This window comes from Mus caroli, unplaced genomic scaffold (assembly GCF_978045245.1).
Source record: "Mus caroli unplaced genomic scaffold, Mus_caroli_1 scaffold_8, whole genome shotgun sequence".
Lineage (NCBI taxonomy): Eukaryota > Metazoa > Chordata > Mammalia > Rodentia > Muridae > Mus > Mus caroli.
In genome coordinates, this window is record NW_028227263.1 from 142016989 (window position 1) to 142042714 (window position 25726).

Sequence of the window (25726 nt, forward strand, 5' to 3'; positions counted from 1 at the left end):
ACTGCGCTAGGACGATTTAAAATAAACAAATAGACAGGTGGAGGGAAATGGGATAAAGATGAATCCTCCCTTGGAAGGTTTGTTTAGTGAGTAAAATGGGAAAGGCGCACCTGGCGTAGGGAACAGCGAGTGCGAACCAAAGGAAGCGGGAAACGTGTCCCTGAGGAATGGAAGTAGCCACTGGACTGTGACTCTGGAAAGGTACCTTGTAGGGTGTTGGGATGGTGAGATCTGCGCGGAGTGGCAGCTAGCAGGACTGTTATCCTTTAGGATCAGGATGGCCCTGGAACTCAGAAACCCGCCTCCCTCTTAATGGGATTAAGGTGTGGGCCGCCACTTAAAGCTCACTGTTTACAGTAGGAGTGATTGAATTATGCAGACCAGTTTGGGATCTCCCGTTAAAATAATTGATAAGACTACCTTCTAGACCAGTTTCCAGTCTCACATTGTACAAGCAACTTTTGGTAATTAAACAACACTTGAGCCGGGCGTGGTGGCGCACGCCTTTAATCCCAGCACTCGGGAGGCAGAGGCAGGCGGATTTCTGAGTTCGAGGCCAGCCTGGTCTACAAAGTGAGTTCCAGAACAGCCAGGGCTATACAGAGAAACCCTGTCTCGAAAAACCAAACCAAACCAAAACAACAACAAAAAAAAACCACTTGGATAACTCTGTATCATTTGCTAGTGTTAGCTTGGTAGGTTTCTTCCCATCTCTTTTTTATAATGAACTTTTATTTTAGAATAAATTTTAAGTTTACAGAAATTGCAAAAGTAATACAGGAATTGGGCACACTATGCCCAGTTTCCCCTATTGCTAGATTCCACACCTCGAATTCATTTGTTAAAAGTAAGAAATTGACATTGCTTTAATATTCTGAACTAAGCCGCAGACTTTAGATGTGATCGCTTTTTCTCACTAATGTTTCCGGTGCGCCATAGCGTAACCCAGAGCATCATGTTGCATTTGTCTTGCTTTTTTTACCCATCCTGTCAAGAGCTGTTTTCTGGGTTTATGATGCCCATTTGCTTCACCACACAACTGAGGTTCAAAAAAAAAAAAAAAAAAAACAAAACCAAAACCAAAACCAAAAAACTGGGCAGTGGTGGCGCACGCCTTTAATCCCAGCACTTGGGAAGCAGAGGCAGGCGGGTTTCTGAGTTCGAGGCTAGCCTGGTCTATAGAGTGAGTTCCAGGACAGCCAGGGCTACACAGAAAAACCCTGTCTCGAAAAAACCAAAAAAAAAAAAAAAAAAAAAAAAGTTCAGTGAGTCAAATAACTTGCCTACGTTAACACTGAATCCAACCCAGCACTGGTGCTCCTGTGAGTCACTGGAGGAGCCTGCTCGGCCATCTCCCCCTACAGAGCTGCTGGTCTTGGGCAGAGGCCGATTACTGTTTTGTCTGCAGGGTCTACCTGAGCCAGGGGTTGCTTGTTCTTTTGGAAGCTGCTCCCTCAAAGGGTTTCCAGGATAAGAGATGCAGTTTTTATCCTCTCACATGTGAGCAGGGTTTTTTGTTTATTTGTTTTGTTTATTATTATTATTATTTTCACATAGCTGGTGACTCACAGTCTCTGGGCAGCATATTCAGAGAACCTGTTCCCTGGGCGTCCAGACCGGCACCAGCCCACACTCCACTCTAAATCCCACAACAAATAGATACTTGAAAGGGGAAAGTAGCACATTGTGTTTGCTAATCATTAGAATTTGAACACTTTAGTTGGGTGTGGTGATACACGTCCGCACTAGGGAGGCAGAGGCAGAGGCAGAGGCAGGCCCTTCCCTGTGAGTTCAAGGCCAGCCTGGTCTACAAAGAGAGTTCCAGGACAGCCAGGGCTGTTTCACAGAGAAACCCTGTCTCCAAAACAAAACAACAACAAAAGAGACAAAATAAAAAAGACAATTTTATCCATTTGTCTTGGGGTTTTTGTTTTTTCCTATGTTCATCTCAGTTACTTATTAAATTGAGGTCTTTTTTGTTAGCTAATAGAAGCTTTTTGAATTATGTTTATGTATTAACCACGTTTTTCTTTGCCATGTGTGCTATTTTTTTAAAAAACAAACGAGAACTACATACGTATTGTTCCCCAGACAATAAATTTCCCTTTTGACTCTGCCATGTTTGTTTTTACTTGATAACTTATTGAGTGCCTCATCTTTTCCTGCCTGGATTTATAATATCTTCCTTAAACCTTCCCCCTTCATATCACCCTGGTGGAACTACAAGCAAATATTCTACTTTCTCTTGGAAGACTTCTGTCTCTATTCTGATACAAGCGTTGGTTTTCTGGAGTCTTGTGCTGGGTGTGAGCTGCTAGGAAGCAAGTTGATTCCACGCCTTTCCTAAACCCAGCAGGCTTTGTACATTCCACGGGACTGGAAGCTTGGCTCTGTTCCTGTGGCTGCACGCCTGTTTAGATTTAGTGCTAGGCGGATTCTCTTCCGGGATCTGCTTCTTCCCCCTTGTCAGGATTCACATGTTACTTATAGGAGCAAGGCAGTGCTGAGCCTGGACAAGAGGAGAGTTGCCTTTCAACCACCAGAGGAGGAGTGTCCCTAGCCCAGTCAGGACTTCCTTCTCTCAGTAGTTGGGGTGGATAAGAAGGACCTAGCTGCTTGTAAAATAAAGCCTTCCCTTTTATTTCAAATCAGCCCTCTTCCAAGTTAGTGCCATAGGTTGAGATCGCTGGGGTATGGCAGGAAACAGGGACATGCCTGTACCTGCCTCCAGCTTTATCCCTCCAAGGACAGGACTGGCAGCCAGAGGTGAGGAACACCAGGCTGTATAGGTCAGCCCCCTTCCCAGCCACCCCTGGTCCCTGTTGTGCCACCTCAGCAATCCCCTGTGCTAAGGAGAAATGGGGACGGGGGGGTGTTAGGGCCAGAGCAGGATGCCATCCTAAGTGAGATGTCCATAGCCAGCAGTGTTAGTGGTCAGAGCCCAGTCAAGGTCAGGTTAGTGGGGCCTTCTCCAGCAGCCGGGAAAGGAGCTAGAGAGAGGGAGAGATGAAGAGCTGATATTCACTGGAGACCCTCCCATGGACATCCACCCAACATAAGAGAGCTACAACTACTGTAGGGGAGAGCCAAGACCCAACTGTACACATTGAAGGTTACCATAGAGGAGAGGCAGGCTCCAGACTGGAGGGGAGGCTCAGATGGAAGACTGCCACTGCACAAAGCGTTTGGATTCCTGGCAGGATAACAGGGACAGAAAAGACACTCAGAATCTGTTGTGTACGGTGGGGGCCCTTCTCTCCTCCCTCAGGCCCAGGATTCCAGACCAGCAACCTCCCTCATGGCCAAGACTCATCCCTCTTCCCTTAGGATCTCAGGCTTCATCCCTCCCTCAGACCCAGAGGTCCAGTCTCATTTCTCCTCTTCTCAGACCCGAGAATACAATACTCATATCCCCTTCCAATAGACCCAGGATCTCAGGCCCCAGTCCTCCTCCTTCAGACCAGGATACCTGAGGGTTGAAAGGGTCGTCGTCATCTGTGTCATCGTAGTCATCACTGAAGTGTGATGGGGATGTGGGGGGTGGCAGAGAAGCAGGATGGAAACGAGTCAGGAGGCTGCCCCATCCCCACCAGTGGCCCTGGGTACTGCCTCCTGTCCCCTCCCTGGGGAGCCTGCCCTCTCTCCCCTGCTGACCTGGGTGGGAAGAGGGCCCAGGCACGGGGTAGGCTGCACAGAGTGGTGGCTAGGGCCCCCGCAGACAGGAGGGAAAAGAGCATCAGGAACAGTAGGCCCTCCAGGGCATCTTCACACAGGCCTCGGAGTGCTGAGCCATAGTCCTGAGGCAGAGGGTGAGGAGGCTCAGGGTGTGCACATGTGCACTTCATACACAGCTCCAACCATCCATTTACCTGGCTGTCACCCAGACTCTCTGTGCGTAAGTGTAGTCTCTTGTCAGAGAGCTGTTCTGAACATGGAAAGTCATCTATGTGTTCAGCTTGTGCCTTTGCTGAGCTGCAGCCTTCCAACCCACTCCTATTTTATCTCAGTTCCCCACTCCCATATGCAAAGTGGCCTAGCATCTCCACTCAGCATCTAGAGAGCTGCTCTCCCAGCATCTTCAGTGGGCAAGCCTCTACGCTGTCATTCCCACCGGCAACAACCCTGCCTATCCTTGTTCTACCCACGTGCTATTGACTGGTGGGGATGCCAGCAGCATCTGTTTCTGCACTTGTGACAGTCACATCCCCACACATTGTCAGATGGCCCCCTGGTCCCACAAATTGCTGGCTTACATAACACTTAGGTTTGGGCATCCATAGGATAGACATGCAGAAAGGACCGGCTATTGTGACCACCATCCTGGAAGCCAGCAGAACCTCTGTAACCTCAATACCGAGTACCACAGCCAATATTCTACCAGGATGGGCTAATCTGCCTGTGCTCCAGGCATGCCACCAGCACCGGCAACCTTCAATGCATGGGACTCAGGCAGCCACCAGCACTGGCAACCTTCAATGCATGGGACTCAGGCAGCCACCAGCACTGGCAACCTTCAATGCATGGGACTCAGGCAGCCACCAGCACTGGCAACCTTCAATGCATGGGACTCAGGCAGCCACTTTGGAGAGGTGAGAGCTTGTAGGACAGGAAATGTTAGGCTAGTGCCCAGCAGAGACCTTGCGAAAAGAACACTAGGAGACGGTCAGCTCTAGTCAGAGGCACGTAGTCGGCCTGATGTGGAGTAGAAACACCAAGGCTGAGGCTGTCTACACAGGCTCCTACTAGGTCAGTGCCACGAGCCCGGCTTTAATCCATGTGGAGAGGGACTCATGGGAGGGTTCTTAGATGAAGACTCTGATCCGATTGTGTACAGAAAGGATCACCAGCTGTTATTGGACAGATGGAATGAGCAAGATGGGCATGCATGTGAGAGGTGAAGAGGGCTAGGGCCTGATGCAGTGTTGACTGTATGAGCAGTCGATGCAGTGGGAAGTGAGGATAGGGAGATAGAAAGACAGTCCAGCAGGACTGGAGAGGTGGTGGGTTCATTTTTTTTTAATATTTCCCACAACATAGGGCACCCAACATGGGGCACGAACCCACGACCCTGAGATTAAGAGTCTCATGCTCTACTGAGTGATCTTGTTATGGAGGGGTCAGTGTCCAGTGAATCCTGTAGAGCCAGGATCATAGCAAAGCCTGTGTGCATGGAAAGTATCACGGTGGGAGACTGTATGTAACCAGGGAAAGTGGTTAGGTGGAGTCCCGGTGTTGTAAGGGTGAGTCTTTACAACAGTCAGAGATGCTGGCTTGCTCCCGAGGCCATACAGACCACAGCTGAGCCCACGGTAGGCTCACAGGCTGCCCTGCCACTACCCTCGCCTTTTCCTGCCCCGTTCATATCAAGAGATATCTGGACTAGTTTTCAATCTAGGGAACTGGGGGCCTGCCTGGGTTCTCATTCCAGGGCTCGAGAGGCTGAGCAGCTTTCAACGAGAGGAGAAGGTGGAAGATGAAGAACACGGGGGGGGGGGGGGGGGGACAAAGGCGGGAGGGGGAGAGAGAGTATGAGAAAGACAGAGGAGGGGGAAAAAGAGACAGGGTTAGCAAACACCCAGAGCTTACCTTGTGCAGACTGCGGCAGTGCAGCAGCGCCACCAACTGGTGGAAGCTTCTTTCTGTCACATTCAGTGTCTCCTCCAAAGATAACAAGGGCTTCTGTAGTGGGAGAGGACACAGTTAACCAGTCTTTATGCTACCCAGTAAAATAGGCCCCGCCCTCAACCCAAGGACCCCACTTCCCAAAGGGACCAGCCCTTAGTCACACCCTAGAGCCTCTCACCTCCACTATTGGCCCAGCACCAAGAGAAATGTGGATTTTTCTTGCCGCAACCCCTTCCTGTAGGCTCTCTCCCAGAGACCAGCTCAGCTCTTTGCCTCACCCCTTTCCATAGATTTGCACACAACATGAAATCCCGCCTACTTGGAGAAGGACCAGCTCCCCAAGTCTATCTGACTCAGTCAATCTGCCCCTTTACATGAGTGGAGGCGGCATCCCACAGGTTCATCAGGTTCGACCCTTTTTCCTCTCAGGCTGGTGCAGTTCATTGACCTAACCTGTGCAGCAGAAAATTGAGGGATAGCTTCCCGCTCCAGGCCCTGCAGCTGAGAGTGGATGCTGGCTAGAGCACGCTGGGACAGAGTCAGCCTCTGCAGGAAGATAAGAGAAAGGAGGACTCAGGTCAAGGTGTCCACTAGACTGCACAGCTCTGGGCCTTTGCACCCTCCACCTCCCATGGAACCCTGGAGCCCCTAGTAGCCCAGCGTATGCCCTTGAGAGTCCACATTAGCCATCTCCTCAACACCCATGTCTTTTGCCCACAGTCCTAACCTGTTGGAAGGGGTTGGAGACCGCCTGGTTGCACAGGAAATAATAGCTGAGGATGTCTGAAGTGGAGGGAGAGAAAGGAGCAGGCTATAACCCTGGACCCAGGCTCTCCCTGGACAAATCTGGAGGGCCAAAGCCCGGGGGACATTCCACACCCAGTTTGAAACTTTCTTGGTGTCTCAGAGACCTACTAGTCACTCTCCCATCCATTTCTTTTCCTCCCCCTCTTCCCCCTCCTTCCTTTCTCTCTCCCTCCTTCTATTCCCATCCCTCCCTTTATCCCCTCCTCTCTCCCTTCCCCCTCTTCCCTCTCGCTTTTCCTTTCCATCCCTCCTCCTCTCCTTGTGCGGTTTATTGAGTGTTTTGAGACAGTCTCATGTATCCCAGATTTGCCTTGAATTCTCTATGTAGCTATGGATGACCTTGAACGCTTCTGATCTTACTTCCTGAGTGCTGGGCACAAGGCAAGCTTTATGTGTTGCTAGGGATCAAACTTACAGCTTTGACAAGCACTTTACCAATGGAGGGACACCCTTAAGTCCATTCATTTTGTTTTTTGTTTGGTTTTGCTTCAGAACAAGGTGTGACCAGGTCTAGATAACCCAGACTGCCCATGAACTCACACTTCAACCTCCTAATTGCTGGGATTATAGGTGGGCAATATCACACGTTCATCCCTTCTGCTTCAGCCATATCTGGAAGCAGGCTCAGCTGACCTAATTATGCTCCCTTGTTGTCCTACAGTCCAACCCTCTGGTCACGGAGACCCAGCGCCCACTTCCCTGATCACGGAGGCCCAGGGCCCACTTCCCTGCGTCTAGTCATACCCACAGACATGTTGATCCTGCCCCTTTCCCATCCTGCCAGGATTGGGAGACGCTGCTGCTCTCTACCCTACAACGGACTGGGCCTTGGGGGACAGGAGGGAGTGCTGAAGACATCAGGGATTTATGGGAATCACCTGAGCTGAGCCCTGTTTCCTCCTGGGTCAGGTTCAGCACATAGGTGTCTGGGTTGGAGCAGAAGTCACTGAGGCCCTGATGAAGGGAGCAGGAAGAGATCAGATCAGAATGTCCAATTTCATATTTCCACAGAACTCAGAAGTCCAGGCCCTAACCCTCCTCCCTCAGACCCAGGGGTCCAGACTTCAGCTTTCCTCAGACTGACGAGTCTAGGCATCAGCCTCTGCTCTCAGGATCCAGCAATTAAGGCTAAGACCTCAGAACTGTGGTCATGATTCCCTCCACCTTAGTATGTATGGCATTAATCGGATCACACTCACCCCAGAATCAGAACTCCTGAATCCAGAGCCCCATACTCACCACAGCTGTGGCAGCCTCTAGGCCCACAGAACCCCAGCTCAGGACAAGCACCAGGAGACTCATGGCAGTCATCCTAGAAGGGGGGAGGTGGCTGAACTCAGAACTTGATCAGCTTTGCCTTTTTCTACACCCTATATCCAATCACAGCCCTCCCCAATACCCACCAACTTCTGTAGTCTAAAGGATTAGAGTCAGAGGCACAGGAGTAAAGGGTGGGGTAAGGCCCATGACTGACTGACGTCAAAGACAACATCTGTTCAGTTGGAAAAGGAAAAGGTCGTGGCTGCCAGGTCAGTAGCCTCTATCCTAACTGTTCCTGGAGACTAGGAAGCAGCTGTCCACGCCTGGGCTGAATTTCCTGGAAATTAAGTGCACAGGGTCTAGTAGGTTCTGAGGCAGCTGCCAGGCCCATCCACAGCCCATTTTATTTAGCTAGTCTCTCTCCACTCTCTCCACCTCTAAGCTGTAAAGTGTGGGGATTGTTTCGGAGTTGATATCTGAAATTCAGAGCTTGGCTTGGTTTATGTCCAGGGCTGTGACAGGTGGAATAATTCTGGGTCATGGAGTGATCGGAGAGGTTGACAGCTCTTATAAAGTGGAAGACCAATTCATAGACTTGATCAACACAGTGTGTTTTTATCAGTGTACAGGCCTTGATGCAGTAGATGGACATCTTTCTCAGGGGGATTCCAAAGACAGTGGGCACCAAGGCAGAAGGGGCATGGGTTCTTCCAATGATGGGCAGCTCTATCACAGTGCTCCCTGAACAAGTAACCTGGTCACACTGGGTCCAAGTCCTAAGGGCCGTGTCTGGCACACAGAACTGTGCACTAAGAGCATAGGTCCTATGTGCCTGTACATTATTTCAGATCCCCCACCTGCCATACAGGGGACCTGGTGGCACTTCCTCCATGGGTTTGTTGTGGCGACCAAAGAAGAACACACGTGTGGCATGTCAGAGACAAAGGCAGAAGCACGCCCTCCCGCGCCCTTTGTGGCAAATGCAATCTCTATCTTTCTCCTGACTTTAGCATGCTGCTTGCTGGAAACCCGCCTGTTCCCTCCCCTGACCAACTCGCTCCACTCACACAACCACCAGCCATTTGCTCTGCTTTGCCAGGCCCAGGAGGGTGAAGAGACAAACCAGAAGCACCAAGAGCAGCAGGAGGACATAGGCCAGCCACCTGCAGGAAGAAGGACCAAGAAGACAGTGAGCCTCAGGAGGCCATCAGCACCCCCAGTCACCCCAACCCAGTCTGCTCCTGTGACCTCCCTGCTGCCCGGTGACATGGTACATGCTTTCACCAGACGCTGGAGCGCTCTGCCGCATAGGTGTGGAACTGAAGCTCCTGGTAACTACCCTGGCCGCTTCACACACAAGTTCTGTGCTTATGGCACAGTTGTTGGCCTCTGAATGGGATTCCCCAACTGTTAGGGTGTCAGTCACTGTGACCTAATAGAATATTTCAGAGGTATGGTGCATAGGTCTTAACTACTCAATTAGCCATGTAACCTGTTTGCCTCAGTTTCCCTACCAGTAACAGGAAGGCATAATAGAATCAACCTCAAAATCTGTTGCGAGGTAAATGAATGGGCTTGTGGATATAGTTAATGTTATAAATCACTATCCAGGGGGCTTTGAATGCTACATAATATTTACTTAAGTAAGTAACACACCAGGACTGCAGGGAAGGATGCTTGGAAGGTCCCAAATTTAGTGCTTGGCACACTGCAAATGCTCAGCAGTAGTGTCATTCTCAGCAGTTCCCATGGAGCTGTGGTTTGCACCCTGAGTCCCTGTCCCTGACCACACTGCCAGGCTCAACTCCATGGCCTCTCTAATGTCAGACACTTTTCCAGAGCATCTTCTTAGGATCACGTTCACTGCCGCCACTGCCTCCCTGTCCAAGCTCCCGGGATCCCGGGATCCTAGGAACCATGACAGAGAACCTTCCTGCCTCCCACTGACTTGGTGCGCCACCATGGATCCACAGCAGGGATTGTTTCAGCCCCAGGGTGCTCGTACCAAGGAGCATGACCTCCTGCTTGGGAATAGGAGATTCAGGAGTATCCCCTCAAAGCAAGCAGGGATGAAATAACTATAGGTAGGGAAGACTGGCTGCTGAGATGGATGGCTGCCCCGAGGGCTGCACAGCTTGTCCGGTCCCCTCAAGTACCACCCTTTAGTATGGCCCTTCTAACACCCCGACACAAGCTGCCTGCCTGTCCCCGACAAGCCCCTTCCTATTGCATTTGCTCCAAAGCACTCATCACCCACCTTATAGGAAATGTGTTTGCTGTTTAAAAATATTTTTATTTTCATATGTACAAGTGTTTTGCTTACATGTATGTATGTCTGCCAAATGCATGCCTGGTGTCTGCAGAGGGGAGAAGAAAGTCTTGGATCCCATGGAACTGGACTTAGAGATAGTTGTGAGCCACCATATGAGTGCTGAGAACTGAACCTAGGTCCTCTACATGCAAAGCACAGCAAGTGCTCTTAACCACGGAACCGTCTCTCCAGGCCTCCCCTCTCCCTTTTGATGCTACTATGAACATAGAGCCTCACACAGGCTAGGTAGGCAGCTCTATCCTCGAATCATATTCCCAGCTCTTCAGTAGTGCATTCTAGGTAAGTGAGCCACACCCCGACCCTTCAGTGGGGGGATTCTAGGCAGATGATTTACCACTAAATCACATTCTCAATCCTTTATCAGCAGATTCTAGGCAAGTATTCTTCCATTATCACATCTCAGCCTTTTTACTTTTTATTTGGAGACAATGTCTCACTAAGTTATTATTCATCCTGGCCTTGAGATCTGTAGCCCAAACAGGGCTTGAGTTTTCAATCCTTTTACTGAGTCTCTGGAGCAGTTGAGATTACAGGCCTATATTCCCAGGCCTGGCTTTGTGGGCCTATTTTATATTGCTCTCCCAGCTGAGAAGACCCCCTCCTATGTGGGATTTCCTGTGTTATCCCCAGTGGTTGATATATCTGTATTTTCCTGGCATTGTCTCATCTGTCATTGTTATTAACTAACTCTCCACAATCCATTTTGAGCTATGCATGACAGGACTCTAAAGTGGGAAAATTGAAACGCAGGGATGGAAAGAAACTTGTTTAAGGACCTACAAATACAGAGTGGCCTCCTGAAGCTGAGGTCCCCAATCCCGTGCACACTGTCTCTCACCAGACAAGTTGCACGATGAACACAGTTGCCTCCAGAATCACCTAGTAGGTAGGATTACTACTAGGGTTAGTTCAGAAGCAACTGTGTGGAATGGTGATGTACCTGCTGAATGAATCATTCAAGGAATGGCTGAGTGAGTAAATGAATGAAAGAGGTGGTCATTGACACAGTATGTAACTATGAGGGTGGCCCTCAACCACTTGGTCACTGCTGAGTATATCAGCCTTGTTTTATATTCACAGAGGGGCTGGCCTATAGGATGATGGACAGCATCCTGTCTCCACCCACCAGGAGCCAGCCAGTAGCTTCTCATTCAACCAGTGGGACAAATTAAACTGTCAGATACTATCCCACATCCCTCAGGATCTAGAGACCGCAGTGCTTAAAAAATAAATAGGGAAATCCTTTCCCACCTGTACTCCTCCACGAAAGTCACATCTTCAGCCACCTGTACTGGGCTCAGGGACACTCCTTGCCAGAAGGCCAGTCCTTGCAGGTACTGAGCAGCAGCCTCAGCCTGCCTTCGGGCTCCCCTGGTGGCAGCCACCAGCTCCATGCGGACTGACAGCACTTCCTCCAGGGTGGTCAGCTCGGTCTTCACTGCCTCCCCCAGCCTCTCTACCGTTTCCAGCACCTGGGGAGATGATATTGTCTCACCTCTGGGATGGTGGTTACCGGAAGCCTAGGGTTGTGGATGAGGGAAAAGGTCTGGGGTGGGGCAGGGGGTGGTGAAGCAGGATTGAGGAGTGCCTGGTGCCTGAGATCTGGAGTCTGGGGCTTCTGGAGACTGAGGAGACCATGAGTGAAGGTGGGAGGTTCCCAGGTCTTGTCAGGAGCTCTTGTTGGTCAGGGGGCTTGAGTCGAAGGTAAAGATTCTAATTCCAGCGTTGAAATTAGGTCAAAATGGAAGGGGTTGGGGGACCTAAGGGCTGATGTCTGGTTAGTAGGTACTGAAGCTCAAGGTTGGAAGTGGGCTCTGGAATCCTGGGTACATAAAAGCTCACAGTGGGGTCTGGGGGAGGGGGTGAGTTCCTGAACTTGCATCTGAGCCAAGGACAGGGTCTGTAGCTTTGGATCTGGCCTGAGGGCAGGAGCTGGTTTCCTTAATGCTTGGAATATAAACCGAAGTGTAGGCCTGGGGCTGGAAGTGAGTCTTAAGGCTCGATCTGAATCTAGATCCAGCTCCAGTTTGCAGGGTTGGGGTTGAACATATGGTCCAATGTCTGCAGGTCTGAGTTTGCAGTTCTGAATTTGGGGATTAAGTTTTTGGTCTGAAATCTGCTTTGATTTGGCTGCTTTTGTTCTCCATTGGGGGACCGCATTCTCATATGAAGACCAACTGGGGCATGAGTCTGCAGTCTGGTCAGTGGCTGGCTCTCTCACCACGTCATCAATGGTGCTGAGCGTGTGGTTGGCGTGCAGCAGTGCTGAGCTGAGCTGGGACACCCCATCGCTGGTCTCGCTGTTACCATAGAAACCAATGCCAATGCCGGCACTGAAGGGAAAAGGAAGAAGAAATACCAACCAGTCTCAGACCCTGGAGGGTGTCACCATGCCTCTACACACATACCCGTCCTCCCAGCTTCTTCATTTGCCTATCTGATCTCTGCATCCACCCTATTGGTTCATCCTCCATGGGAAAAAGAACAGCTCAAGGTTGGCCTCCACCAGTTGCCAAGGTAACCTGAAGACCTCCATCCCCCTGCTGGAGAGACGTCATTGTGATGCTAATGGTGGGTGGAGTGGTGGAAAAGACAGAGCCCCCAGATTTAACTCACACCTCCCCAGAGTGGAACCCTGGTTTTTGCCTAGCTTGCCCTGGATTAAAGGTTATCAATCAGTTCCTAATAGTGATCAGCTCACAAACAACTCCCACATCCTTTGCAAAGACACACAGCATTTACAGCCCTGTCTTAGGAGTCATTAGGCTAAGTGCTGTCTCTTCTAACCCAGGTGCTCCTTACCCCTTCCTCCTAAATGCCCTAGACCCTATTTTGTAAAAGACATTGTGCCCAGAGCTCTAAGCCTTCCCCTATGATGCCCAGGGATCCAGGCATCCAGCCAGCTGGAAGAGACTGAGAGAATGTGGGAGGGAGGGTTGGAGAGGCCAGGCCAAGAGCTGGGCCCTGTCTCTGCCCAGCCAACACACAGACTCCATTGTGGAGCTTGAATATGGGGACCCACTTTCCTCCATTAGTCTGTACTTCACACTGGAGGGGGCGAGAGCCTGATGCCCTCCCAGTTCCCAGCCTTGGGCTACACAGGCCCCACCTCACCCCTTGGATGGGAGCCTGCTGCCCTTGCCCCATTGTTCAGAACCCTACAAAGCTCCGCTTGTTCCTGGGCTCTGAGGGGGCTGGGGCTGTGCCTCACCCCCACTGGGCCTTTTTCAACATCCCACCCCCATCCACCCCCATTCTGGAGAGCCTGATGAGAAAAAAAATCTTGGATATAGGGCGCCCAACCCCCATATACTCCCAGACACACACCCTCTTCTTCCTACAATGAGGAAGAGTGGCCCACAGCCCACACTGGGGTGAGAGTACTCCAGGACATAACCCCCAGCTGGCTGGAGGGGACACCAGATTTCTAAAGTACTCCTGCTGGCCATGTATGAGGTCCCCGGTAGGTCTCAGCCCCTTAACTAACTATGACCTGGTAGGGGCTGGACTCAGAGCCAGAAATCTTGGTGTCAAGTTCGGTGAAACTCCTAGGGAGCACTTATTGGGAGCCCTGGATGATTCTTATACCACGAGTCTGACTCTCCACTTGCCTCTTAAACCATATAGGCTTGCAAAATCATGTTTCTCCCTTCCTGAGGCTCCTCATTCAGGACCAGGTGTGGCAATCTTGAGCACCCCCTCTCACCACGAGAAGGACTCAGACCCAGCTTTAGTGTGGGCTGAGTGGGTGCTACTGGTGGTGACCCTCCGCGGTCTGTTTCCCTGATTGGCTGAAATCACAGAGTGCCTTCCCCTGATTGGCTGAAATCACAGAGTGCCTTCTCTGCATGCTCAGTGCCTGGCACAGAGTAGTCATGTTCACTTGTTGAATGAATGAATGAATGAATGAATGAATGAATGAATTAATTAATGAATCTGATCAGTGTTAACACGCATAGGGGACATCCAGGCACTGTGCTCTCGAGTCTATTCTCAGTATAACTAGGGTATGGGTGGTGCCGCAAACCACACGTTATAGATAGAGAAACTGAAGTCTAGAGAGTATCTCACTCCTCTAGATAGAACCACAGGCGAAGGAGAGAACCACGGAGATCTCCAAGCCTGTAGTAGGCTCTCTTTTCTACGCCCAGGCAGGCTGCTTCATACTCCTCAAGCCTTTCTATCCCCCCACTCACAGGGCAGGCAGGCAGGCACTGTCAGTGCCTAGGGATTCTCCCTCCTAACTCTGGGCTCATACCCCCAAGGTCTCTAGAAGAAGACATACAGCAAGTATAGGAATCTCTGTCCCCACCCCCTACCCACCCTGGGGCCCCATTACCAGCCCACGAGAAGGGCAGCAATGCAGCTCCAGGTGACGCAGCCTCCTCCGGGTGGGGGACTCTTGGCCCCATGGGGTTCTGGAGGCCTGCAGCAGCAGAAGCGGATGAGGTAGACAGCGATGAAGATGAGGCTCAGGCCTAAACCAAGCCCAGCCAAGGCTGCCACCAGCAGCAGGGCCTGAGGAAGAGGTGTTGAGAAGCCTCAGAGGGCACTTCCATGCCCCAGACAAGAAGTTCCTTCTCAGCTGCATGGCAATTGAAATGAAACATGTCCCCAAGGACTTGCTGATGCTCTCTGAACTGTATGGGAATAAGGGGCAGGAAGGCCCCTGTTTCTGTATTTTGGGAGAACAGGAGAGAGCCTCCTTTACCCCTCTCTCTCTCCTGCTACTGAGCTCACACACTCACTGCAACTGAGTTTGTCACCCCAGGGCTGGGGATGGAAACAGGGATGCTGTGACAGCGTGTGTGTGTGTGTGTGTGTGTGTGTGTGAGAGAGAGAGAGAGAGAGAGAGAGAGAGAGAGAGAGAGAGAGAGAGTGAGAGAGAGAGTCAAGGCTCAGGGATGGAGATAGGGAAGGAAGACTGATGACCAAAAGAGATGACGATGCAGACAGAAAGAGGCAGCCAAGGAAACAAGAGAGAGATGTGGAGATAAGACACACAAAACATCAGAAGGATTAAATCAGAGATAGAGGAGAGAGACAGACAGAGATGAAGAGACAAAGAGGGGCATATACAGAACTATAGAGACAGGGCAGAATGTGTAGTGAGACCCACAGGATAGAGGAAAGGAAAGGTAGGCAGAAGGGATGTTTACAGCTCGAAACACCTTGCGGAACAGGGCGGCTCTGATCTAGGTGTGGTAGTGCATGCCTGTAACCCCAGCGTTCTGGCAGCTGAGGTGAGAAAACGGCCACAGTTTCAGGCTAGACCAATACACAAATTCCAGCCAGCCCCGACTAGAGAGTGAGGCCATGTTTCAGATAAACTATACTATCGTGGACTCTGCATAGGGTAGGGTCTTTCAGAAGACCTGTGTCTCATGTCTTCTCAAAGGCCCAGGGCTGGACACAGTTTTCCTAGAGTTACATAGCAGAGTAATGGAAGTGTGAGGACTAGAATCACAACCCTGCAGTCCCAGGGGCCACTGTCCTTAAACGGTGGCACCGCTGCCTGCCCTCCACATCATCTGTGTGCCTGACACGTGTGTGCAGTGCACCGTTGATGTGGCTGTGCGTTTGCCTTCCGCCAGATGAGGGCATATGGAGAGAGTATGAGGTGTTTGTGTAGATCATGCTGCGTGCCTGTATGTAGCAGACTACTTTCGGGCATTAATGTTTTCTGAACACAGCTGCTTCAGTCAGCGAGTTGTGGTAAGTAGACTGTGTGTGTGTGTGTGTGTGTGTGTGTGAGCTTGTGCTCATGTGAGATGGGGTAGCTGTGCATAATGTATGAGTGTGCCCGTGTGTGATGGTGCACACAGGACTGTGTTGTGTATATGTGACTGGTCATATGGTTGTTCGGGTCCTATCTCAGAGGCTCTCTTAGTTTGTCTTTCTGTGCTCACAATGGCCATTTCTATGAAGAATAATGTCCCAGGAATGCAACTGTGTGTGCCTCAGCTGTGATTGACTGACGAGTATCGGGTTGAGGGTTGAGTGAACTGCTCTGAGCAGCTGTGGTGGTACTGGGGACCCAGGAGGGGATCCCTCGTGGCTGAGGGACTCTTCAGAGCCATAAGCCCCATGAGTCGGGCTGGGAGTGGGTGGGCCGACCGGCTGGAGGCTGCGATTGTGTAAGTGGCTGGTGGGCGAGGGTATGGCGGTCCTCGTTTGGAGGGGAGAGGGGGCGGGTGGAGTAGGCAGGGAGGAGCCGCTCAGGCTGTGCCAGCCATGACCCAAATAGCAAGCACACCAGCACACGATCCCCCTTGCTGCTTTTCTGGGAACATCCCCCTCCCTCGAAGCTCTCCCAACCCTGTGCCCCTTTCCCAGAGGGCTGCCACAGAGGTTCAGACTTGAGGGGAGGGCAAGGCCAACTCCCAGCCCCCCACCAGGCCCCCAGCTCAGCCAAGCTTTTCTCCTCATTAATCTCAAAGTCAAGGACTTGAATTAAACTGGGTCAGGGGACAGCACCTCCGCGCCCCCCCCCTCCCACGAGCCGCAGCTGGGCCTCTTTCCCTAGGGACCCCAGAGTCTGTGAGGGTCCACCACCAGCCTCACCCCTCCTGGGACCCAGGCCTGTTGTCTTCCTTAGCCTGGAACCTAACCACATTTCTATCCCAACCCTCTCTGGCACCCTAACAACCCCTTCCCTCCTGGGACAGGCTGAAGGCACCTTGAATCCTCATCTTACCTCAGCTGATTTCCCCAGCCCTGGTCTCTGTTCCCTACTTGAGGATATCAATCCGTCCCAGACCTCGGCTGCCTCCCCTGCCGTCCCTCTCTCAGTCCTTTCTCTACCCCCAACCCCCGCCAAAAAATTTTTTTTAATTTAATCTGGGACATATTTACCAGTCGGGATTCTGTGGGGGCGGGGTCCTTCTCGCCTGGGACCTCAAGAGCGGACCTTTCCTTAGATGACCCTAGAGACTGGCTTTCCAGGCAGGTCTCAGAAACCCAAATGCTGGGCCCCCATCTCCTCCCATTCAGGATTCTTGGAAGTCTAGGGTCCCAGCTCTCCTTATCTGGGAAGAGAGGGGTCTGCACCCCCAGCGCACGTCCTAGGGGAACCTCAAGGTATGAGCGCTATACCTCCGATCTTGGACTTGTACTCACAAATGCAGGCCGGGTCCCCAGCCCCTAAGACGCCGGAACTCCGACCCAGCCTCCTGTTCCCAGGGGACCTGGCCCAGGTTTGCCATCCCACCTGCTGGTACTCTTGGTCGCGGGGAGCAAAGCCGCTGGGCACCGGGCGGAGCTGGAAGTCGGCGCGGGGCAGCTGGTGGAGGAGATGCACCCAGGCAGAGGGTCGGTAGCCCGGGGGTGCCCCCATGGCCCCGGGGAGGGGCAGCGGGGCGGACCGGGCCGGGAGCCTCGGTGCTGTGCGGGGCGCGGGCGGAGCGGGGTTTGCGGGGCTCCCGGGAGCAGGAGCCCGGAGGGCGGGGGGTGGAGATTGGGGAGGGGGGAGGCGAGGCAGCGCCTCAGTGCTGCCTCTGGCGGTCACCGGAGGCAATGCGGCGTGAGCAGTGGGCCCCGTTGCTCCGCCCTCTCCTGGGCGCCCACCTGCTGCCTGGGCAGGTGAATGGTCTTTGCTCATGTCAGTGCTATGCAGGGGCTGTGCTTGCTGAGAACGAAATGGATTCGCCCGCCTTGTCCCTGTCTGTATAAGAGCCAGGATACTGGGATTTCTCTTTCAAGCACACAAGCTCTTTATCCTTATGTAAAACCTTCACCTTGGTGTAAAGGTCATTAGTATTTGAGCAGCATTTAGCCAGGCGCGCCAATGAAAAATCCCTCACTTTTCTGTTTGTAAAGACAGCTTCTGCTTAGGTAAGTGTCTCCTCCTCCGCGACACGTTTTGTCGTTACCTGTATATAGACACAGTTTCTAGACAGAAATCTTCCTGTGTGAGCAGACCCTTCCAGAAAGACCTACACATGCCGTGAGAACTGTTTGTCTAAGAACTCCAATTTTGAATAGGATCCCAATTATCTATCTATATAGGGGCCCATCCCATTTGTGAATGGTGGCTTCCCACATGTTTGAGACCTCCTCCAAACTGCTTCAGTTTCTATAATGACCCCCATCACTTGCCACTCACGGTAAAGTTTACAAGTGATCTTCTAGTCAAAATAATTGTGTTGGGTCTCATGGGAAGCTGCTAAAGTCTCACAGATAGATGATGGAAGGCAGGTATCCCTGGAGGGAAGCTGGCCACCATGAAATCATACTCAGACCTTTACTGTGTGACCTAACATTCCCAGGGTGCTGCTCAACTGTCCCTTTTGGTGTGTAGGAGGCCTAATTTTTGCCCCTGGAATGCCCAGTAGTGTTTCTGTCTGGCTAGGGGAGGGTATTGGATGGGAAGGAGTAAGAGTTGACCCCCCCCATCCCATCCATGAATTTTAGTTGAGAATGGTAGGAAGGGCTAGCAAGAGAAGTAATGATTGTGTTTGTGATGACTGTGATGGTCCTGGTGATACTGATGGTAGTCATGGGGATGGCAGAGTTGTGATGGTGGTGTTGATAATGGTGATGGTCATAATGGTGGTGATGGTGATACAGCTCCTGATGATGATGGTGGTGGTGAGAATGGTGATGGTGATCATGCAGATGATAAGGTTTTCATGGTGTTGATGATGGTGGCTGAAGAGACAGTGATGATGAAGATGGTGGTGATGATGGTGATGCTAGTGATGGTGGTGATGGTGATGGTGGTGATGTGATGATGGATGGTGATGTAATGATGATGAAAGTGGTAGTGATCATCGTGGTGATGATGGTGATCATGACCAGAATGTTGGTGATGACAGTAATGACGCTGGCATGATAATGGCAATGATGATGTCGATGGTAATGACAATAACAAGTAGAAGTAAGAAGTTGGATGGACGCATGTTCCCCACCACCCCAGCCAGTGGTCTGTATGGAAAAGACAAAGACTCTGAGATGAGCCGCTGGAGGCGCTAACTGACTTTAAGTGAGTTCTGCATCTAAAGTCTTTATTTCCCCATCTATAAAACTGAGAGGATAAATATTTTATGTGTCAGTTTAAAAAACAAGTGAGAGCCAAAGAAGGTAAGCAGTAGCATCCCAACTCAGAATCAAAAGCTTTGATGAGAAATCGTAATCGAGTACAGATTCACAGACAGACACAGACACACGGACACACGGACACAGAGATGGGGGAGAGGGAGAGAGATGGAGGGGCGAGAATTTGAACTGATTGCCTCTCTGTCCTCCACTCCATTTGTCTCCATCTGTCCGCATCCTGAATGTGTGGTTTGGTTCCAGAAGGCAGCCCCCTTGGGGAATTGCTTCAGTCTGCATTGATTAAACTCAAGACACCTGTCCTATTACATTAGAGATGTGTGGTATGTCTGATACAGGTCTGTTAGTTTGACCTGCATCAGACATTATACCCTATTTATTTCTTTTAGTTATGGAGATATGGAGAAATGGAGATATGGTCCTTGCTGGTTTCTAGAGTCCCCAGCTGGGGACACTATTCCCAAATAACCTCAGGGCCCATGGGCATTAATTCAGGCTGTGTGTGGAGAAGCTGGTTCTGGACACGTGGTTGATGCCATTTAGTCTCAGCCAGTGTTGCCATATGGGAAGAGGAACCCAGCCTTACCAGATGTTCCAAATTTCCAAACGAAGACTGAAATCTGAATATTTTTAAAGCAAAATCCCTCAGCTTTTAAATGTTAAAATGAATTCAAATAAAAAAAATGACTATGTGGGCCAAATAAAACCTGTCCGTGGGTTGGAGCTGGCTGGTCTGCAAGCTCTGGTCTATCCAGACACTGTGCCTCACTGGCATGCAAGGGGCAAGCAGAGGAAGAGGCGGGACATGGTGATGCTGAGCCAGAGAAATGTGAGAGAAGCTCTGGAGGACCCCTTTTCTAAGGGACCCTCTTTCGCAGCCCTTCCTGACAGAAGGTGAGAGCAGGTCAGAAGCTGAGAGACTCTACTTAGACTAGAGGAGCCTTACTGGTTAGCCAGGTAGGTGGAGGTTCCTGGAAATATTACCACATTCTGCTTCCTATTCCTAGCACATAGTAGGTCCTCACTAAATGGAATCAACTATGATTCATTGTCCTACATGCCTCATACACAATGCAGGTCTCTGCTCTGTTCCAGGCACTGCTTTGTGTCCTAAAAGCAAGCAACACAGCCTCCTATGGATAATAGCTCCCCATGTTTATATAGTAAGTAAGGTAAAGAAGAAATATAGTGTATGACTTTTGGAAAAAGAAAATATTTAAGTGAAGATACCCCTGAGATGCCCACACATCTGCAGCACTATGAACAATTGTCAAGTTACAGAATCAGCCAGGGTATCCATCAACAGATGAATGGATTAAAAGAAAGTGTTATGTATACACACAACAGAATTTTGTGCAGCAGTAAAGAATGAATCATTATTTGCAAGAAATTAGATGGAACTGGAGATCCTCGTGTTAAGTGACATAAGCCAGATTTATAAGGGCAAATATTGCATGTTTTCTGTCATATGTAGAACTAGGTCATATTCACATATGTATATATGAATATGATCTATATACATGATCTTTCTATATATAGAAATATCTAGATCTATGATCTCTCTATATACATATATATATAGAGAGAGAATATTATGAAACAAATTGCAATGTACAATAAATAAATACTAATAACAATTAAAATAAGTAAATATTCTATCTGAATACGTAATGGGAAGAAATGATTGATTCTGGATACAGAAGACACGTAGGATATGGCTCTCTTCATGTGTGAGGGTTACATTCAAGCATATACTCAAATAACTGACAGCTTGCACCTCACAGCTGAACTACCTAATGAGAGTCCAGATGGTAGAGTTGCTAATTTTATGTGCTAACATGACTGGGTTGGGGGATACATGGATTATTGGTACAGTAGCCAATATTATTTCTTTATTCACATTGGGAGTGTCTGAGAGCAGTTGTTAGAGATTAGATTTCAACTCATCACTCAGATGCAAGATTCTTTTTTTTGGTTTTTCAAGACAGGGTTTCTTTGTAGCCCTGGCTGTCCTGGAACTCACTCTGTAGACCAGGGTGGCCTTGAACTCAGAAATCTAATCTGCCTGCCTCTGCCTCCTGAGTGCTGGGATCAAAGGTATGCATCACCACGCCCGGCCAGATGCAAGATTCTTGCCTCTCCCCCATCTATTGAGGCTTAGAAAAGGGTAAGTTCACACTCTATTCCATACCTGTAACATCCTCTTCTCCTGGTGCAGGACACTTGAACACCCGATTCTCTGGCCTTCAGACTCAAAGGGAAGCCGACTTCTTGCTTCTCTGGGTCTTTTTAGCTTTCATAGTTGTTTGCGCCAATTCTCATCATAAATTTAATTCAATCTATATTTATATCTGTGTGTCTGTCCATGTGCATGTATATATGTATGTATGTATACATGTATGCATGTATATGTCTGTCTGTCTGTCTGTCTGTGGTGCATTGAATAAGAAATGCCTGCTCCCTCCCCACCAGACTCAGGGACTTAAACACTTGGTCCCCAGTTAGTAAGAACTGTATGGAGCTGTTAGGAGGAGGTACCTTGCTTGAGGAAGTCATCACTAGGGATGGGCTTTGAGAATTTTAGCCTCATGACACTTTCAGGTTGTTTCCTCTGTTTCATGCTTGCAGTTGAAATGTAATCTCTCAGCTTTCAGCTCCAGTCTTCTGCTATCATGACCCCACCCCCACCCCAAACATTACAGCTTCTCCCTTTAGAATCCTAAACTTAAATAAAAAGTTAACCAATACAGAACTTGGTACCAGTAGTGGGGTCAGTCTATCTATCTATCCATCCATACCTGTGTTTACTTACCCATCCATCCATCCATCCATCACTTACTCATCTATCCATTTGCGCTATTTCTCTGCAGAACTCCTACCTTCATTTGGCAAGTCTACTCTCAGGTATTTATTTATTCAAGAAAAATGAAGACATTCATCCATAAAAAATTTTTTGAAAAAAACATACATAGCAGCTATGTTCCTAACAATATAGGGCTAGAAACATTCTGAATATCTATCTACAGAGGATGGCAGAGAATCTATATCTAGAACTATTAAAGGGCCAAGAATTGGTGGCTACATAGGTTATAGGCCCCAGGGGAGAGCCAATAATGTTCTGCCAAGTGAACATAATATTAAAACACTGACTTATTACTATATTCATAGATCAAATAATCTCTCATCTCTCATCAGAGAAGCTTCTCTTTCCAGAAGGTACAATTAACATAGAAACCCTCAGCTGGTCACTGTATAGAGAACAAAATACTCTGGGATTCTCAGTCCTAAACAGGATGTTATTACACCCATCCCCGCCAAGGCTCAGGAATCTGTTTAGAAGAGGCAGACAGATTGTAAGAGCCAGAAGTGGTGGATAACTTCAAGTAAATGTATTTTCCAGACATAACAGGTAAGATCCACTTATTAATTTATGGAGATGTGACATTATGAACAAAACTCACTCAAGCTCCAGCTAAAGGTCCACCTAGAGGAGGAAAGGTTAGCACATAAGGCCACCACTAATTGAGGACCCATTGGCATTTTATAGCTGCTAGGAGAGAGAGAGAGAGAGACAGAGACAGGGAGAGAGACAGAGAGAGAGAAAGAGAGAGAGAGACCCTTTTGAAAATGATGTGACCCCTGGCAAGCTGACCAGACACTGTAACAAGCCTCAATCCCAAGACTAGCTGGGCAACAAAGAATGGTAGGGACTTGAACCTAAAGAATGGTCTGAACACGTTAAGACTCCCTTCTCAAATAAACATTTCTGGAGAGGAGAAATAAAAAGAAATAACTTTAAAGTTGAGAAACTTGACAAATGCTTCCTCAGCCAGTGACCAAGGCCAGTGTCACCAGCCATTGAGATGATGATGACTGCTAAATGTCCTCTATTGTCATGGACTTTGGAATGCTCCCCGTTTGGAGGAAACAACCTGTGCATAAGCTATGGAAGCATGGTGGTCTATCTTTAATCCCAGGTCTTGGGAGGCAGGGACGGGGAATCCGTGCTTCGAGGTGGTAAGCAAACTCTTCCAAGCCCGGCATTCAGCTAGAGACTCTGTGTCAGTGAATAAATGGAAGAGAGATACAGGAAGACGATTGTCATCAACCTCTGACCTCCACATGTGTGTGCACATTGATGCACAGGAATCTTCGAAGATGTGAACATGCATACATACATACATACATACATTCATGCGTACGCGTGTACATACACACTCATGCACCCCTGGAGCACACACATACACACATTGGAGCACACCCCAAATGAGGAACATTTTACAAAATCCTTCCCTGGTGCTCTCAAAGTTGTCAAGGTTACTAAAACAATGAAAGCCTGTGAAACTGCCAAGGCCAAGAGGAGACTAAGGAGATAGGAGGGACAAATGTCACAGGATCTTGAGACAGAAATAACATTAAGTCAAAGCGGAGGGAATCTGAGTACACTGTGACCATATGACTCATTAGCTATGAACAAGGTATCTTAGGAATGGGAGATGATAATAGGAGAGAATCTGGGAAAGATGTTTAGGAGCTCTCTGCCCTTGGCAACTTGCCTAGGCAAGTGAATAATGCTAATACTAATATCAATAGTTTGATATTATTCTAAAATTAAAATATTCTTTAAAATGCAGTCTGAACTAAAGTAAACACAAAAGAATTTTAAAAATGGGGTCTTGCACCAGTGTAAGGGCTCAGCTAATAAGGTGATTGCTAACGTAGAGGGATGCTGGGGTGGGGCGGGAGAGGGTGGATGGGTGGGGGAGCACCCTCATAGAGGCAAAGGGGAGTGGGGAGAGGCAGATGTGGGATGGAGGGTTTTGTGGAGGGGTAATAGGGATATCATTTGAGATGTAAATGACTGGAATGATTAATAAAAAAGAAAAGAGAGCAGAAAAAAACCAAAGAGAACTATACAAAGAATCAAAAAAAAAAAGAAAAAGAAAAAAAGCGATACACACATATGTGTAAAATAAATAAATGAATGTTGCAAATATCTTCAAAAATGAAGTTGGAGCTCCCTGTGTAAGCAAAAAACAGCGTTATCTTTCTCATCCTTCTTCATGCCCTCTGCGTGTCTGAGCCTTCCTTTTTGTTTTTTTATTTTAAATATGTATGATTGTTTTGGCCTTCTGTATGTCTGTGCAACATGTATGTGCCTCATGCTCTCAGAAGACGGATAAGAACCCGAGGAACTGGAATTACAGATAGTTGTGAAACACTATGTGTGTGCTGGGAGCTGAACCTAGGGCCTCTGGCAAAACAGCCAGTGCTTTGAAACATTGAGCTATTTCTCCATCCCCACTATACCCATGCTTTTTGAGATAGGGTCTCCTTGTGTAGTCGTGGCTAGCTTGAAACTTGCTTTTTAGACCAAGCTGTTCTCGAACTTACAGAGATCTGTTTGCTTCTGGCTCCCAAGTGCTGTAGTTAAACATATGTGGCATTCTGCCCAGTTGAGGCCCAGTTTTATCCTTCCTTCCTTTATTCCTTTCTTCCTTCCTTCCTTTCTCCTCCTCCTCTTCTCCCTCCTCACCCCTGAGCCAAATTCTGGAGAATGCCTTCTGTATTTTAGTGTTGTTTTGGGGTTGCCCAATAGTTGGAATTTCAGGGGCTTTAACATTCAGCCTAACTTATGAAAATGGCTAACTATGGATCAGATCAAAGTTGCATCTCTTAACCCAGTGCAAGCCTGAATCAGATCCTCACGGGACAAAGGAGGGGAGCAGAGCACAGGCTGTTCTGTTCTGACCCCTTATTCTCCCCCTTTCTCCACTGCTCCAGTTTCTGACGTCAAGATGAGGGAGATGGGGTGCTCTGGCTGGTGCTGTTTCACTTTGGCTGTTCTCACCTACATCTTGCCAGAAAAGCAGCTGGAATCTTTGTCTGGTGGAACACTTGGGAAGCCCTCTTCCCTTTTGATCAGTCTTTCAAGAATGGGTGCTTTCCTTTGTGCCAGCTACTGTTGATGGCAAGGCACAACCAAAACACACTCCTTTCCCCAAAGGGAATAAGTGATAGGTTATTATGGAACCCAAAATGAATAGTGTTGGCATTCCTTCTATGCTCTGCCCAACAGTTACCTAGCAACAGCCATGTCTGTCTCCTCTCCATCCAGAGGCAATCCTTTGTCCCTCTGGGACAAATACCACACACACACACACACACACACACACACACACACACACACACACACACACACACCTGCCCCTGATTCCTTGTTCCCTTTCCCTTCTCCCTTACACTCTATCTCCTGTCATTGTCTCTTATCCCCTCACCTACCCAGTCCCTCTGAGGCAAATATGACTCCTTTGTGCTGAGAACTTAGTCTTGGGGGTCCTGAGTCAGTACTTTCCCTTGCAGGAAATCCCTGCTACGGGTTTCTGTTGCTATCTGATGCCACTCTTAGCTTTTAGGTTGCTGGAAGTTGGTGGTGTACTAAGAATACATTCTAAGGGTGTTTCTTTTCCTAGGATCTTTTAATAAGCAGCTCTCACTTCCCATATTGCTTTATGAAACCATTAGTAATGTATTTCCTCCACCTGGGAGCCTAGTTCTGACACCAGCTGGATGTCGAATAATTCAATTCATTTCTGATGATAACATTTGAAGGTTTTGATAGTCACAGGATGTTAGGTCAGACACAGG

At 49.1% G+C, this 25726-nt stretch overlaps 2 protein-coding genes across 10 annotated transcripts in view; one reads left to right on the top strand and one right to left on the bottom strand.

The window, feature by feature from the left end:
- Positions 1 to 530: 530 nt before the first annotated feature.
- On the bottom strand, positions 531 to 17456 carry Ttyh1 (tweety family member 1). 4 transcript variants are annotated; one of them, XM_029479270.2, is made up of 14 exons: positions 17235 to 17456; positions 14364 to 14542; positions 12246 to 12357; positions 11276 to 11496; positions 8760 to 8855; positions 7672 to 7744; positions 7311 to 7386; positions 6353 to 6408; positions 6079 to 6171; positions 5587 to 5679; positions 3655 to 3797; positions 3470 to 3515; positions 3118 to 3193; positions 532 to 2990 (listed from the first exon to the last, which is right to left on the bottom strand). In XM_029479270.2, the coding sequence occupies exons 1-13, from the start codon at positions 17358 to 17360 to the stop codon at positions 3155 to 3157; spliced, it is 1353 nt and encodes a 450-aa protein (XP_029335130.1). In that variant the 5' UTR covers positions 17361 to 17456; the 3' UTR covers positions 532 to 2990; positions 3118 to 3154. The 4 variants fall into 4 exon arrangements, with proteins under 4 accessions (XP_021024254.1, XP_029335130.1, XP_085698542.1 ...); XM_085842416.1 differs by having other exon boundaries at positions 14348 to 14542; positions 17235 to 17434; XM_021168597.3 differs by having other exon boundaries at positions 534 to 2509.
- Positions 15611 to 25726, top strand: part of Lair1 (leukocyte associated immunoglobulin like receptor 1) — a 98717-nt gene continuing 88601 nt past the window's right edge. For 5 of the 6 annotated variants that reach the window (XM_085842417.1, XM_085842418.1, XM_085842421.1 and 2 more), the window contains exon 1: positions 15612 to 15739. The gene's annotated coding sequence lies outside the window, so the exon portion shown is untranslated. Of the gene's footprint in view, positions 15740 to 25726 lie in introns of all 6 variants that reach the window. The other variant, XM_085842422.1, reaches the window with a different exon arrangement.